Source organism: Curcuma longa, chromosome 21 (assembly GCF_044706935.1).
Source record: "Curcuma longa cultivar G26 ecotype Majalengka, Jawa Barat chromosome 21, ITB_CL_G26_1.1, whole genome shotgun sequence".
NCBI classification, from domain to species: domain Eukaryota; kingdom Viridiplantae; phylum Streptophyta; class Magnoliopsida; order Zingiberales; family Zingiberaceae; genus Curcuma; species Curcuma longa.
In genome coordinates, this window is record NC_133881.1 from 5,420,309 (window position 1) to 5,435,548 (window position 15,240).

A 15,240-nucleotide genomic window follows, 5' to 3' on the forward strand; every position below is an offset into this window, starting at 1 on the left:
AATTATTTTCATCAGGTCCGGGTGAAGACCAAAGATCTTGAGCGACCAATCCGGCAGAACAATTCAAAAGATAAAGAAGTATCGTTAATTTCTTCATGCTCGTTCCAAGTTCGAAGTACCATTTGTACAAATAAGAATCCCCTTCTTTACATGATTTCTTCTTCATATAGATAGATATAGGATCTACGGGGCAATTACTTAGAAGTACATTTTGTGCAACTGATAGAAAAGGATCCCATGATCCTGAACCGATATTACCTGGGATCGCAAATCCCAAGTTTGTCACATTGCTCTTGCTAATGCGAATCGAAAGGTGATATCGATATAAAATCCGTATATACGCCACTTTGAACTTTTGGAGGCAATGCAAACTTTGGATGGTTGGGAATAAAGAAGGAATGAACAAGTTTAAGAAAAAACAATTGAGGCTAGAAGTTTTTTGTTGGTCTGGAATCAGAAGGCTTGGTCCCTACAATAAATCAGAATAATGTATGATATGCCTTCAAAGAATTGGAAATGTAGCAGATGAATCTCTTAGGAATTAAGTGAAAGAACTAAAATGGTAAATATTTGTACTCTTTAACAGACTCAATAGGTGCTGCTGTGTACACTAACATGTATTCTGTTCATATCATCAAATTGCTCTGCAGTCTTTTTTTTTCAGTGTTTTGTGTTGTTTTGGTTCACAAGCCAAACAAGTTGTTAGCATGACAAATTGCATTGGAGTACCCAAGAAGATTAGCGTCCTACACGGAATTTCATCATGGTTTCCTATTTCTCCATGTTTTGCGTCTTATATTTGTAGACCTTTGTCATGGAATATCGGAGGATTGTTAGGGTTATAGAAAAAGAAAGGGGCATGTTATGCTGGGAAAGTTGATGAGTTTTCAAGTCATGAAAAAGAATTAACTGGGTTGGTTGCATTCAAGGACTTCTTGGCTTCTTTCTCTCTCTAAGGAAATATGCATCTAAAAAAAATATTTATAGAGGTCGACCTTTAAATGTGTATTAATTATATTTCAAATTTACTAAGTTGACGAACAAAAAAAGTTATCTACTTCTAAGCCAATGTTGGTCTCAAGCTCGAATGAAAAAGAGTGAGGGTTGCATGTTAGATTATTAACTAGCGTGAACATTCAAGTATATATTTAATGAATGGATCCATTAAACTATTATACTAATGCTAGGATGCTTGGAAAGAACGTCTTGTAGGGTTCGATTGTAATATCTTAGCAAGGACTGCTACCTCTTTATGAGAACTTAAATATAATATTAAATATGTTAGAGTTCTCATACGTAGGTTGAGTAAGAACAAATATATAAAAAATTAATTGTCTAAGATTTAGAAACATATATTCTAGGAATGTTACAAAATATTACACCAATCAAAATGATTTTAATATGAGGAGATTTAAATGGGCATGTATGAGTGAAAAATGAGGAATATGATAGGGTGCATGGGGTTATGATTTGGAATAAGAAATGAAGAGAATTTTACGATAACATATGACGTTATACTAACTAATATATTTTTTTAAGAAAAGAAAATACTTCATCACTTGTAAAAATGAGAATAATAAATTACAAATTAACTTTGTTATAGTTAGGAAAAAGGATAAAAAGATTTATAAAGATTACAAGGTCATTCTTGAAAAAAAATTAACTACTCAACATATATTAATAGTGTTGGATATACACCTCAATCATAATATCAATAGAAAAAAAAATATACATGACTTTTAGAATTAAGTGATAGAAGTTAAAGGATGGGAATCAAAATATATTTAACAAGAGGGTAGGAGAGTACAATTAGGAGAAATACACGATAATTCGAATATAATATAGGATAAGATGATATCAAAATTGAAAATAATAACTAAGAGTATACTCGGTGAGTTAAAGAGGTGTGCATAATCAAATAAAAAATCTTGGTGGTGGAATACAAAAATATAAGAGAAAGTGAAGGGAAAACGAACAAAATTTATAAAGATAGTATACTCTTGTAAAAATGAAGAAAATTTAAAAAATATACAGTAGTTAAGAAAGTAGTGAATGAAGTCAAAAACAAAACTTTTAAACGCTTATATTGAAAATTACATAAAAAAGAAAGATATTTAAAGAATAACTAAAACGAGAAAGAGGAAGACAAGAAACTTTACTCAAATAAGATGTATTAAATATAAATACAATAAGATATTATTAAATGATGAGGTAATAAAAGAGCTATGAAAGAGATATTGTTATCAATTTTTTAATGAAGGTTTAGGTAATTAACTTAATTTAACTAATTTAAGTAGGTCAAATGAGTGCATAAATTTAAATTTTTATCGTACAATTTAAACTTCAGAAGTATAATAAATTTTAAATGGGATGCACAATTAAAAAATAGTTGGATAAGATGATATTATAATAGAGCTATGAAAGTGTCTAAGGAAATAAAATGTTGAATAGTTTACAAAGTTATTCAATATGATATTAAAAATTTAAAAAATATCTGATCAGTGGAGGTTAAATACTCTAGTTCTCTTATATAAGAATAAAAGAGATGTACAAAATTGTACAAACTATAGAGTATTAAATTAATGAATCATACCATGAAATTTTGGAAAAGGGATAGAAAAAAGATTAATGAAGAAAATCACAGTGATTGAAAATTAATTTAGATTTATGTTTGGAAGATAAACAATAGAGATTATACATTTTCTCAGACAATTAATTGAAAAATATTGAGAATAGAAATAAGACTTACACATGATATTCGTTGATTTAGAAAAAGTTTATGATAAAGTCTAAAGAAAACTATATGAAGATTTCTAAACAAGAGATGCATTAGAATAGCGTATATTGAATTAATTAAGGAGATGTACAAGGATATAATAACCTAAGTGAAGATTCTAAGTGGATTAACTGAAGTATTTCTCATAAGGATAGAGTTACATCAAATATCAGTTCTAAGTCTATATCCTTTTTTTATTAAGGATAGATGAACTCGCTGTACATATCTAAAATATGGTATCGTAGTGCATATTGTTTAAACGATATTATTTTCATAGATGAGACACATGAATGAGTAAATACTAAAGTTGAATCTTGACAATAAATATTAAAAGTGAAAAGTTTTAAATATTAGACAAAATGAGACAATTCTTAAGATAATAGATGACGAGTTGTCTATAACTAAAAATTTTAAATATTTATGATTATTTTTACAAAAGGATGGAGGGATTGAGAGATGTTTCACATAAAATATAAATGAGATGGTTATATAAAGTTGAATATTCGATCATACGAGGATGAATATGATAAAAATGAAAATATAAGAGAGAAAGTGGAGGTTGTATCTAAGAAAAAATTTTGGAAGACACGTTTATGATAATGAATATGTACTTAGTCCCCGAGGCAATGGTGCCGCGGTAGGACATCCAGGCTGTCACAATAGAACCCTGCGTAAAAATGAAAATCGATTTACCTTGGTGGCTGGTGGAAAACTTCCATAAGGCCGGGCCGATCACTCCAGGGATAGTCAATGAGGCTAATTGGGATTTATCATTTTTCTAATTAGATAATTTAAAACTATATAAATTGTGTACATCAACGAGACAAAGAAGAAGATTAAAAAAGATTTAATTAAAAATAATAAAATAATATAAAATTTATTTAAATATAAATAATAATATAATAGAGGATAAAATTCAATCGGTAAGAATTCATATAATTAACTCCATCTATCGGGATAACATTGGTTGTTATTGTATATAATTTAATAAAAAATTAGAATCTGTGTGATAATTTTGTAATGTTCGATATTGTTTCATAAGTATAATGATCACTAGCAGTTGCTATAATTTACATTCCGTGTCAATAAGCTTTATGAATTCTTTAAGATTAAAAATATGAAATAATTGAAAGATAAATTTTGCGAACATGGAAATAAGAAAAATAATTATTTTTCTTGAAAATAATTTCAAGTTTTGATGATAATGTTCCAAATATTTAAAACTTAAGACAAAATTATAGAGATTAAAGAAAACAAATAAAAATAAAGTAAAGCTACCTTATTTTCTCCGCCCTCAATTAATTTTATTTCGAAAGATTAAGAAAGATAATGACCCCAAGGAAAGGAAGATTAGGACCAAAGGAAGAACTTGCCCTCTTACTCCGGAGATCACTTCACTTCATCTCATTCACAAAAATCCTCTCGTTTGTAAGTGAAATTATAAAGAAGCAAACTTTAGTTGTCGGCTTATGAATTTTTTTCTTTTTAAAAAAATATAAACAAAAATACCATTGACTTTTTGATATTATTGTCATAAAAGATGGCATAAATTATTCAAAAATAAATAAACCATCACTTTATAAAATGTTGTAAATAAAAACAAAACAAGAAAACAAAAAAATGAGGAACCATTTCAAACAAATTACACATGTATATTTTGTATAACTCTCGTATGTGTTTGACTCATCAAACACTTTTTTTTTTAATATGGTTCTCTCCATAATAACCTCATTGAACTGATTTCATAAAATCAATCAATGTGAAAAAACAAACTAAACAATTCCGAATAGTTTGAATTTGTTAAGCAATTTAAGATGAGAATCAGCATTGGACGATTAGGAAAACTCAACAAGAAGAAGACTGCTTTACAATAACAGAGTGAATGGACCATATTTATAACATCTTTTAATTTTTTTTTTTTAAAGAAAGTGATTGCATAATGCGAAGAACTTTCAAACTATTATGGACATTTTGACGATCTCAAAAATCTATAGTTTTTTTTTTTTGAAAATGTATGTAAATTATGAGAGGTGAAATGTAATTTTCTTTATCCGACGAATTTAAACTGAGAATAAGTGACAAAATCAGAAGAAAAAAAATTCCCAAAAGCAGTATATAAGTGATCTCCAGCCGCTAGGGTTTCGGGATCAAAGATCAAATCGAATCTCCAACAGAGAGGAGGAGAGATCGATGAAGAGGCTACTTTACTTCTCCCTCTTCTGCAAAACCGTGCCTTCCATTCGTTCTCCTCGTCCCCACGATGCTGCCCTCCTCTTCGCCGTCTTACCTTACTCGGCCTTCGCCACCGCCACAGCCGCCGGCGCCGCATCCACCAGCGGGAAGCACATGTTCATGGCCCAGTACCTCGTCGACTCATGTGGCTTCGACCAGGAGAAGGCCACCAAGGCCTCAAAGCTTCTCAAGGGCATCCAATCCCGGCAGCAGCCCGACTCCGTCCTTGCTTTCCTCAAAAGTTACGGCTTCGATGACGCATCAGTAAAAAGGCTTGTAGATTACTTCCCCAAATGTCTTCTTTTGGACGTAGAGAAGACACTTGCCCCAAAGTTCCGAGCTTTCGAAGATCTGGGGTTCTCCTCATCTGACATCGTCCACCTCGTCCGATCGAATCCCGACACCACCAAAATCAAACTCGAACGCATTGTGCCTAAGATCGAATTTTGGCAAGACCTTCTCGGGTCCAAGGATGCGCTGGTGAAGTTGTTCAAGAGTAACTATTGGGTTCTTGGGTACAGCGTCAAGAAGAGGATCCAGCCCAATCTTGAGATACTTCGGGAATGTGGCGTGGACGGCCAAAAGCTCGCCTTTATCTTGCGCTTTGACGCAACTGTTCATAACGCAGAAAGCTGATACCTTGAAGTCGTTGATCAGTCGCGTGGAGGACTTGGGAGTGCCACGGACATCGGGGATGTTCCATTGCACTCTGTGTGCACTCTTCGTGGTCCATCCAAAGAAATTCAAGATGCTAATGGAGTTGTTCCGGAGCTTCGGGTGGTCGGAGGCTGATTTTGTTGCGGCATTACAAAAGTGTCCTAATCTGCCGGGAAGGTCTTTGAAGACTTTGCAAAGAAATATGGAGTTCTTGATAAATGAAGCTGGATATGCTTCTTCTTACATCGCTACCCGTCCAGTACTATTGACAATGAGCTTGGAGAGAAGGTTGATTCCGAGACATCGGATCTTGGCAGCCTTGAAGTCTAAGGGGTACTGTGAAAGTGATTACAAAGTGACAACATACACGATGGTTTCTGAGACCAAATTCGTAGAGAAGTACATCGTTGTCTATAAGGACAGGTATCCAGATCTGATGGAACTCTACGCAAGCTTGAAACACACAAATGCTTCTGATTCTGGACTTCAATGAGGTAAATCATTTTTCCCCTGCAAGTTATCCTTCATGTTACCATTTTTCACTGTATGGCTTCTCCTTTGTCAAACTCTAAAGCTAACATTTATGCCAACAAGCATGAATATAAGAATTTGAACAATCATGATCTTGTTTTGCATGTCAATATGCATGAAGATAAGAACAATTCGCAGGATCATGATCTTGATTTTGCATTGCATATCAATCGAGCTAAAAGCTCACAGATTTGCCGCTTATTATGTTAGATAATTGTTATTCTTGTATTCATGCGACTCTACTACAAGAGAGACGTTCTTCCTTTATGAACATGCAGTAATTTTTCCTTGTTTGAGTAGTAGTTACTCTTGATATGTTCTGTGGAATGTTGCACGGCCGTCAAATGAAGTCTCCTAATATATTTTTTTATAAAAGGGAGAGGAACCACTGCCACATGGATGAAATGATTGAATACTTTTTGAATTTTGTGGGTTGACATGGTATTACATGTTTGATATTGAATGGCTGTAATCTTTTGAAACAGTATAGCACGTGTGAGTTTGTGAGTAGAAACATGAAGGGCCACTTTGAACTTTTGGAGGCAATGCAAACTTTGGATGGTTGGGAATAAAGAAGGAATGAACAAGTTTAAGAAAAAACAATTGAGGCTAGAAGTTTTTTTGTTGGTCTGGAATCAGAAGGCTTGGCCCCTACAATAAGTCATAATAATGTATGATATGCCTTCAAAGAATTGGAAATGTAGCAGATGAATCTCTTAGGAATTAAGTGAAAGAACTAAAATGGTAAATATTTGTACTCTTTAACTGACTCAATAGGTGCTGCTGTGTACACTAACATGTATTCTGTTCATATCATCAAATTGCTCTGCAGTCTTTTTTTTTCAGTGTTTTGTGTTGTTTTGGTTCACAAGCCAAACAAGGTGTTAGCATGACAAATTGCATTGGAGCCCCAAGAAGATTAGCGTCCTACACGACAAGCACTCTTTCATTAAGCAATGTTGAAGTGTTTGGTAGAGTTGGAGGTGATAGAATTTCATCATGGTTTCCTATTTCTCCATGTTTTGCGTCTTATATTTGTAGACCTTTGTCATGGAATATCGGAGGATTGTTAGGGTTATAGAAAAAGAAAGGGGCATGTTATGCTGGGAAAGTTGATGAGTTTTCAAGTCATGAAAAAGAATTAACTAGGTTGGTTGCATTCAAGGACTTCCTTGGCTTCTCTCTCTCTCTCTCTTTCTCTCTCTAAGGAAATATACATCTAAAAAATAATATTGTAGAGGTCGGTCTTTAAATATGTATTAGTTATGTTTCAAATTTACTAAGTTGACGAACAAGAAAAAAAGTCATCTACCTCTAAGCCAATGTCGGTCTCAAGCCCGAATGAAAAAAGGCGAGGGTTGCCTGTTAGATTATCAACTAGTGTAAACTTTCAAATATATATTCAATGAATGGATCCATCAAACTATTATACTAATCTTAGGATGCTTGGAAAGAACGTCTTGTAGGTCCGATTGTAACGTCTTAGCAAGGATTGCTACCTCTCTATGAGAACTTAGATATAGTATTAAATATGCAAGAGTTCTCATAACGTAGGTTGGGTAAGAACAAATATATAAAAAATTAATTGTCTAAGATTTAGAACATAAATTCTAGGAATGTTACAAAATATTACACCAATCAAAATGATTTTAATATGAGGAGATTTAAATGGGTATGTATGAGTGAAAAATGAGGAATATGATAGGGTGCATAGGGTTATGATTTGGAATAAGAAATGAAGAGAATTTTACGATAACATATGACGTTATACTAGCTAATATATATTTTTTTAAGAAAAGAAAATACTTCATCACTTGTAAAAATGAGAATAATAAATTACAAATTAACTTTGTTATAGTTAGGAAAAAGGATAAAAAGATTTATAAAGATTACAAGGTCATTCTTGAAAAAAAATTAACTACCCAACATATATTAATAGTGTTGGATATACACCTCAATCATAATATCAATAGAAAAAAAAATATACATGACTCTTAGAATTAAGTGATAGAAGTTAAAGGATGGGAATCAAAATATATTTAACGAGAGGGTAGGAGAGTACAATTAGGAGAAATACACGATAATTCGAATATAATATGGGATAAGATGATATCAAAGTTGAAAATAATAACTAAGAGTATACTCGGTGAGTTAAAGAGGTGTGCATAATCAAATAAAAAATCTTGGTGGTGGAATACAAAAATATAAGAGAAAGTGAAGGGAAAATAAACAAAATTTATAAAGATAGTATACTCTTGTAAAAATGAAGAAAATTTAAAAATATATACAGTAGTTAAGAAAGTAGTGAATGAAGTCAAAAACAAAACTTTTAAACGCTTATATCAAAAATTACATAAAAAAGAAAGATATTTAAAGAATAACTAAAACGAGAAAGAGGAAGACAAGAAACTTTACTCAAATAAGATGTATTAAATATAAATACAATAAGATATTATTAAATGATGAGGAAATAAAAGAGCTATGAAAGAGATATTGTTATCAATTTTTTAATGAAGGTTTAGTAATCAATTTAATTTAGGTAATTTAAGTAGGTCAAATGAGAGCATAAATTTAAATTTTTATCGTACAATTTAAACTTCAGAAGTATAATAAATTTTAAATGGGATGCACAATTAAAAAATAGTTGGACAAGATGATATTATAATAGAGCTATGAAAGTGTCTAAGGAAATAAAATATTGAATAGTTTACAAAGTTATTCAATATGATATTAAAAATTTTTAAAAATATCTGATCAGTGGAAGTTAAATACTCTAGTTCTCTTATATAAGAATAAAAGAGATGTACAAAATTGTACAAACTATAGAGTATTAAATTAATGAATCATACCATGAAATTTTGGAAAAGAGATAGAAAAAAGATTAATGAAGAAAATTACAGTGATTGAAAATTAATTTAGATTTATGTTTGGAAGATAAACAATAGAGATTATACATTTTCTCAGACAATTAATTGAAAAATATTGAGAATAGAAATAAGACTTACATATGATATTCGTCGATCTAGAAAAAGTTTATGATAAAGTCTAAGGAAAATTATATGGAGATTTCTAAACAAGAGATGCGTTAGAATAGCGTATATTGAATTAATTAAGGAGATGTACGAGGATATAATAACCTAAGTGAAGATTCTAAGTGGATTAACTGAAGTATTTCTCATAAGGATAGAGTTACATCAAATATCAGTTCTAAGTCTATATCCTTTTTTTATTAAGGATAGACGAACTCGCTGGACATATCTAAAATATGGTATCGTAGTGCATATTGTTTGCAAACGATATTATTTTGATAGATGAGATACATGAATGAGTAAATACTAAAGTTGAATCTTGACAATAAATATTAAAAGTGAAAAGTTTTAAATATTAGACAAAATGAGACAATTCTTAAGATAATAGATAGCGAGTTGTCTATAACTAAGAATTTTAAATATTTAAGATTATTTTTACAAAAGGATGGAGGGATTGAGAGATGTTTCACATAAAATATAAATGAGATGGTTATATAAAGTTGAATATTTGATCATACGAGGATGAATATGATAAAAATGAAAATATAAGAGAGAAAGTGAGGGTTGTATTTAAGAAAAAATTTTGAAGACACGTTTATGATAATGAATATGTACTTAGTCCCCGAGGCAATGGTGCCGCAGTAGGACATCCGTTGATCAAGTACCGAGGATGAATATGATAAAAATGAAAATAAAGATGAGAAATGCGTGCACTTGATTTACCCTAGTGGTCGGTGGAAAATTTTGAAAGACACATTTAGGGATAGTCAATGATATACTTAGGATTTATCAAATTTCTAATTAGATAATTTAAAACTATATAAATTGTGTACATCAACGAGACAAAGAAGAAGATTAAAAAAGATTTAATTAAAAATAATAAAATAATATAAAATTTATTTAAATATAAATAATAATATAATAGAGGATAAAATTCAATCGGTAAGAATTCATATAATTAACTCCATCTAGCGGGATAACATTGGTTGTTATTGTATATAATTTAATAAAAAATTTGAATCTGTGTAATAATTTTGTAATGTTCGATATTGTTTCATAAGTATAATGATCACTAGCAGTTGATATAATTTACATTCCGTGTCAATAAGCTTTATGAATTCTTTAAGATTAAAAATATGAAATAATTGAAAGATAAATTTTGCGAACATGGAAATAAGAAAAATAATTATTTTTCTTGAAAATAATTTCAAGTTTTGATGATAATGTCCAAATATTTAAAACTTAAGACAAAATTATAGAGATTAAAGAAAACAAATAAAAATAAAGTAAAGCTACCTTATTTTCTCCGCCCTCAATTAATTTTATTTCGAAAGATTAAGAAAGATAATGACCCCAAGGAAAGGAAGATTAGGACCAAAGGAAGAACTTGCCCTCTTACTCCGGAGATCACTTCACTTCATCTCATTCACAAAAATCCTCTCGTTTGTAAGTGAAATTATAAAGAAGCAAACTTTAGTTGTCGACTTATGAATTTTTTTCTTTTTAAAAAAATATAAACAAAAATACCATTGACTTTTTGATATTATTGTCATAAAAGATGGCATAAATTATTCAAAAAATAAATAAACCATCACTTTATAAAATGTTGTAAATAAAAACAAAACAAGAAAACAAAAAAATGAGGAACCATTTCAAACAAATTACACATGTATATTTTGTATAACTCTCGTATGTGTTTGACTCATCAAACACTTTTTTTTTAATATGGTTCTCTCCATAATAACCTCATTGAACTGATTTCATAAAATCAATCAATTTGTGAAAAAAACAAACTAAACAATTCCGAATAGTTTGAATTTGTTAAGCAATTTAAGATGAGAATCAGCATTGGACTAAAGAAGGAAGTATGATACATTTCTATCCAATTAGGAAAACTCAACAAGAAGACTGCTTTACAATAACAGAGTGAATGGACCATATTTATAACATCTTTTAATCTTTTTTTTTTTAAAGAAAGTGATTGCATAATGCGAAGAACTTTCAAACTATTATGGACATTTTGACGATCTCAAAAATCTATAGTTTTTTTTTTTTGAAAATGTATGTAAATTATGAGAGGTGAAATGTAATTTTCTTTATCCGACGAATTTAAACTGAGAATAAGTGACAAAATCAGAAGAAAAAAAATTCCCAAAAGCAGTATATAAGTGATCTCCAGCCGCTAGGGTTTCGGGATCAAAGATCAAATCGAATCTCCAACAGAGAGGAGGAGAGATCGATGAAGAGGCTACTTTACTTCTCCCTCTTCTGCAAAACCGTGCCTTCCATTCGTTCTCCTCGTCCCCACGATGCTGCCCTCCTCTTCGCCGTCTTACCTTACTCGGCCTTCGCCACCGCCACAGCCGCCGGCGCCGCATCCACCAGCGGGAAGCACATGTTCATGGCCCAGTACCTCGTCGACTCATGTGGCTTCGACCAGGAGAAGGCCACCAAGGCCTCAAAGCTTCTCAAGGGCATCCAATCCCGGCAGCAGCCCGACTCCGTCCTTGCTTTCCTCAAAAGTTACGGCTTCGATGACGCATCAGTAAAAAGGCTTGTAGATTACTTCCCCAAATGTCTTCTTTTGGACGTAGAGAAGACACTTGCCCCAAAGTTCCGAGCTTTCGAAGATCTGGGGTTCTCCCCATCCGACATCGTCCACCTCGTCCGATCAAATCCCGACACCACCAAAATCAAACTCGAACGCATTGTGGCTAAGATCGAATTTTGGCAAGACCTTCTCGGGTCCAAGGATGCGCTGGTGAAGTTGTTCAAGGGTAACCATTGGGTTCTTGGGTACAGCGTCAAGAAGAGGATCCAGCCCAATCTTGAGATACTTCGGGAATGTGGCGTGGACGGCCAAAAGCTCGCCTTTATCTTGCGCTTTCACCCATTGTTCATAACGCAGAAAGCTGATACCTTGAAGTCGTTGATCAGTCGCGTGGAGGACTTGGGAGTGCCACGGACATCGGGGATGTTCCATTGCACTCTGTGTGCACTCTTCGTGGTCCATCCAAAGAAATTCAAGATGCTAATGGAGTTGTTCCGGAGCTTCGGGTGGTCGGAGGCTGATTTTGTTGCGGCATTACAAAAGTGTCCTAATCTGCCGGGAAGGTCTTTGAAGACTTTGCAGAGAAATATGGAGTTCTTGATAAATGAAGCTGGATATGCTTCTTCTTACATCGCTAAACGTCCAGTACTATTGACAATGAGCTTGGAGAGAAGGTTGATTCCGAGACATCGGATCTTGGCAGCCTTGAAATCTAAGGGGTACTGTGAAAGTGATTACAAAGTGACAACATACACGATGGTTTCTGAGACCAAATTCGTAGAGAAGTACATCGTCGTCTATAAGGACAGGTATCCAGATCTGATGGAACTCTACGCAAGCTTGAAACACACAAATGCTTCTGATTCTGGACTTCAATGAGGTAAATCATTTTTCCCCTGCAAGTTATCCTTCATGCTACCATTTTTCACTGTATGGCTTCTCCTTTGTCAAACTCTAAAGCTAACATTTATGCCAACAAGCATGAATATAAGAATTTGAACAATCATGATCTTGTTTTGCATGTCAATATGCATGAAGATAAGAACAATTCGCAGGATCATGATCTTGATTTTGCATTGCATATCAATCGAGCTAAAAGCTCACAGATTTGCCGCTTATTATGTTAGATAATTGTTATTCTTGTATTCATGCGACTCTACTACAAGAGAGACGTTCTTCCTTTATGAACATGCAGTAATTTTTCCTTGTTTGAGTAGTAGTTACTCATTGATATGTTCTGTGGAATGTTGCACGGCCGTCAAATGAAGTCTCCTAATATATATTTTTTATAAAAGGGTGAGGAACCACTGCCACATGGATGAAATGATTGAATACTTTTTGAATTTTGTGGGTTGACATGGTATTACATGTTTGATATTGAATGGCTGTAATCTTTTGAAACAGTATAGCACGTGTGAGTTTGTGAGTAGAAACATGAAAGACCACTTTGAACTTTTGGAGGCAATGCAAACTTTGGATGGTTGGGAATAAAGTAGGAACGAACAAGTTTAAGAAAAAACAATTGAGGCTAGAGAAGTTTTTTTGTTGGTCTGGAATCAGAAGGCTTGGTCCCTACAATAAGTCATAATAATGCATGATATGCCTTCAAAGAATTGGAAATGTAGCAGATGAATCTCTTAGGAATTAAGGGAAAGAACTAAAATGGTAAATATTTGTACTCTTTAATAGGTGCTGCTTTGTACACTAACATGTAATCTGTTCATATCATCAAATTGCTCTGCAGTCTTTTTTTTCAGTGTTTTGGGTTGTTTTGGTTCACAAGCCAAACAAGGTGTTAGAATGACTAATTGCATTGGAGTACCAAGAAGATTAGCGTCCTACACGACAAGCCCTCTTTCATTAAGCAATGTTGAAGTGTTTGGTAGAGTTGGAGGTGATAGAATTTCATCATGGTTTCCTCTTTCTCCATGTTTTGCGTCTTATATTTGTAGACCATTGTCATGGAATATCGGAGGATTGTTAGGGTTATAGAAAAATAAAGGGACATGTTATGCTGGGAAAGTTGATGAGTCTTCAAGTCATGAAAAAGAATTAACTGGGTTGGTTGCATTCAAGGACTTCTTGGCTTCTTTCTCTCTCTAAGGAAATATGCATCTAAAAAAAATATTATAGAGGTTGACCTTTAAATGTGTATTAATTATATGTCAAATTTACTAAGTTGACGAACAAAAAAAAAGTTGTCTACTTCTAAGCCAATGTCGGTCTCAAGCCCGAATGAAAAAGAGTGAGGGTTGCATGTTAGATTATTAACTAGCGTGAACATTCAAGTATATATTTAATGAATGGATCCATTAAACTATTATACTAATGCTAGGGTACTCCACGGAAAGAACATCTTGTAGGGTCCGATTGTAACGTCTTAGCAAGGACCGTGACCTCTCTATGAGAACTTAAATATAGTATTAAATATGCTAGAGTTCTTATATCGTAGGTTGGGTAAGAACAAATATATAGAAAATTAATTGTCTAAGATTTAGAACATATATTCTAGGAATGTTACAAAATATTACACCAATCAAAATGATTTTAATATGAGGAGATTTAAATGGGCATGTATGAGTGAAAAATGAGGAATATAATAGGGTGCATAGAGTTATGATTTGGAATAAGAAATGAAGAGAATTTTACGATAACATTGACGTTATACTAACTAATATATTTTTTTAAGAAAAGAGAATACTTAGTCACTTTAAAAAATGAGAATAATAAATTACAAATTAACTTTGTTATGATTAAGAAGAAGGATAAAAAGATTTGTAAAGATTGCAAAGTCATTTTTGGAAGAAAAAAAATTAACTACCCAACATCTGTTAATAGTGTTGGATATACACCTCAATCATAATATCAATAGAAGAAAAATATACATGACTCTTAGAATTAAGTGGTGGAAGTTAAAGGATGGGAAGCAAAATATATTTAACGAGAGGTAGGAGAGTACAAGTATTAGGAGAAATGCACGATAACTCAAATATGACATGGGATAAGATGGTATCAAAGTTGAAAATAGTAACTAAAAGTATACTCGAAGAGTTAAAGAGACGTATGATCAACTGCAGTTTCTCGATTTACCTCTTCACAGATGGTCGTAGGACCGACCGTGTAGGGCCGCTAGGTGGCAGATTCCACCTTTTGTAGAGGAGAGTTAAAGAGACGTGCATAGTCAAATAAAAAATCTTAGTGGTGGAATAAGAAAATATAAGAGAAGGTGAAGGAAAAATGAACAAAATTTATAAAGATATTATACACTTGTAAAAATGAAGAAAAAAGTATACAATAGTCAACAAAGCAGTGAATGAAGTCAAAAATAAAACTTTTAAACGCTTATATTGAAAATTAGATAAAAAAGAAAGACATTTAAAGAATAACTAAAGTGAGAAAGAGGAAGACAAGAGATTTTACACATATAAAATATATTAAAGATAAATATAATAAGATATTATTAA

At 32.4% G+C, this 15,240-nt stretch overlaps 1 protein-coding gene and 1 pseudogene across 2 annotated transcripts; both read left to right on the plus strand.

Annotated features, from left to right (window-relative positions):
- Nucleotides 1-4,912: 4,912 nt before the first annotated feature.
- On the plus strand, nucleotides 4,913-7,041 carry LOC141815693 (transcription termination factor MTERF15, mitochondrial-like; annotated as a pseudogene).
- A 4,369-nt stretch (nucleotides 7,042-11,410) lies between these two features.
- Nucleotides 11,411-13,579, plus strand: LOC141814767 (transcription termination factor MTERF8, chloroplastic-like). 2 transcript variants are annotated; one of them, XM_074702715.1, is made up of 2 exons: nucleotides 11,411-12,656; nucleotides 13,534-13,579. In XM_074702715.1, the coding sequence occupies exon 1, from the start codon at nucleotides 11,465-11,467 to the stop codon at nucleotides 12,653-12,655; it is 1,191 nt and encodes a 396-aa protein (XP_074558816.1). In that variant the 5' UTR covers nucleotides 11,411-11,464; the 3' UTR covers nucleotide 12,656; nucleotides 13,534-13,579. The 2 variants fall into 2 exon arrangements, with proteins under 2 accessions (XP_074558816.1, XP_074558815.1); XM_074702714.1 differs by lacking the exon at nucleotides 13,534-13,579 and adding an exon at nucleotides 13,181-13,438.
- The last annotated feature ends 1,661 nt before the right edge of the window (nucleotides 13,580-15,240 follow it).

Excerpts from the sequence above, each read along its gene's own strand:
- LOC141814767 (XM_074702715.1), top strand. The coding sequence starts at position 11,465 with ATGAAGAGGCTACTTTACTTCTCCCTCTTCTGCAAAACCGTGCCTTCC.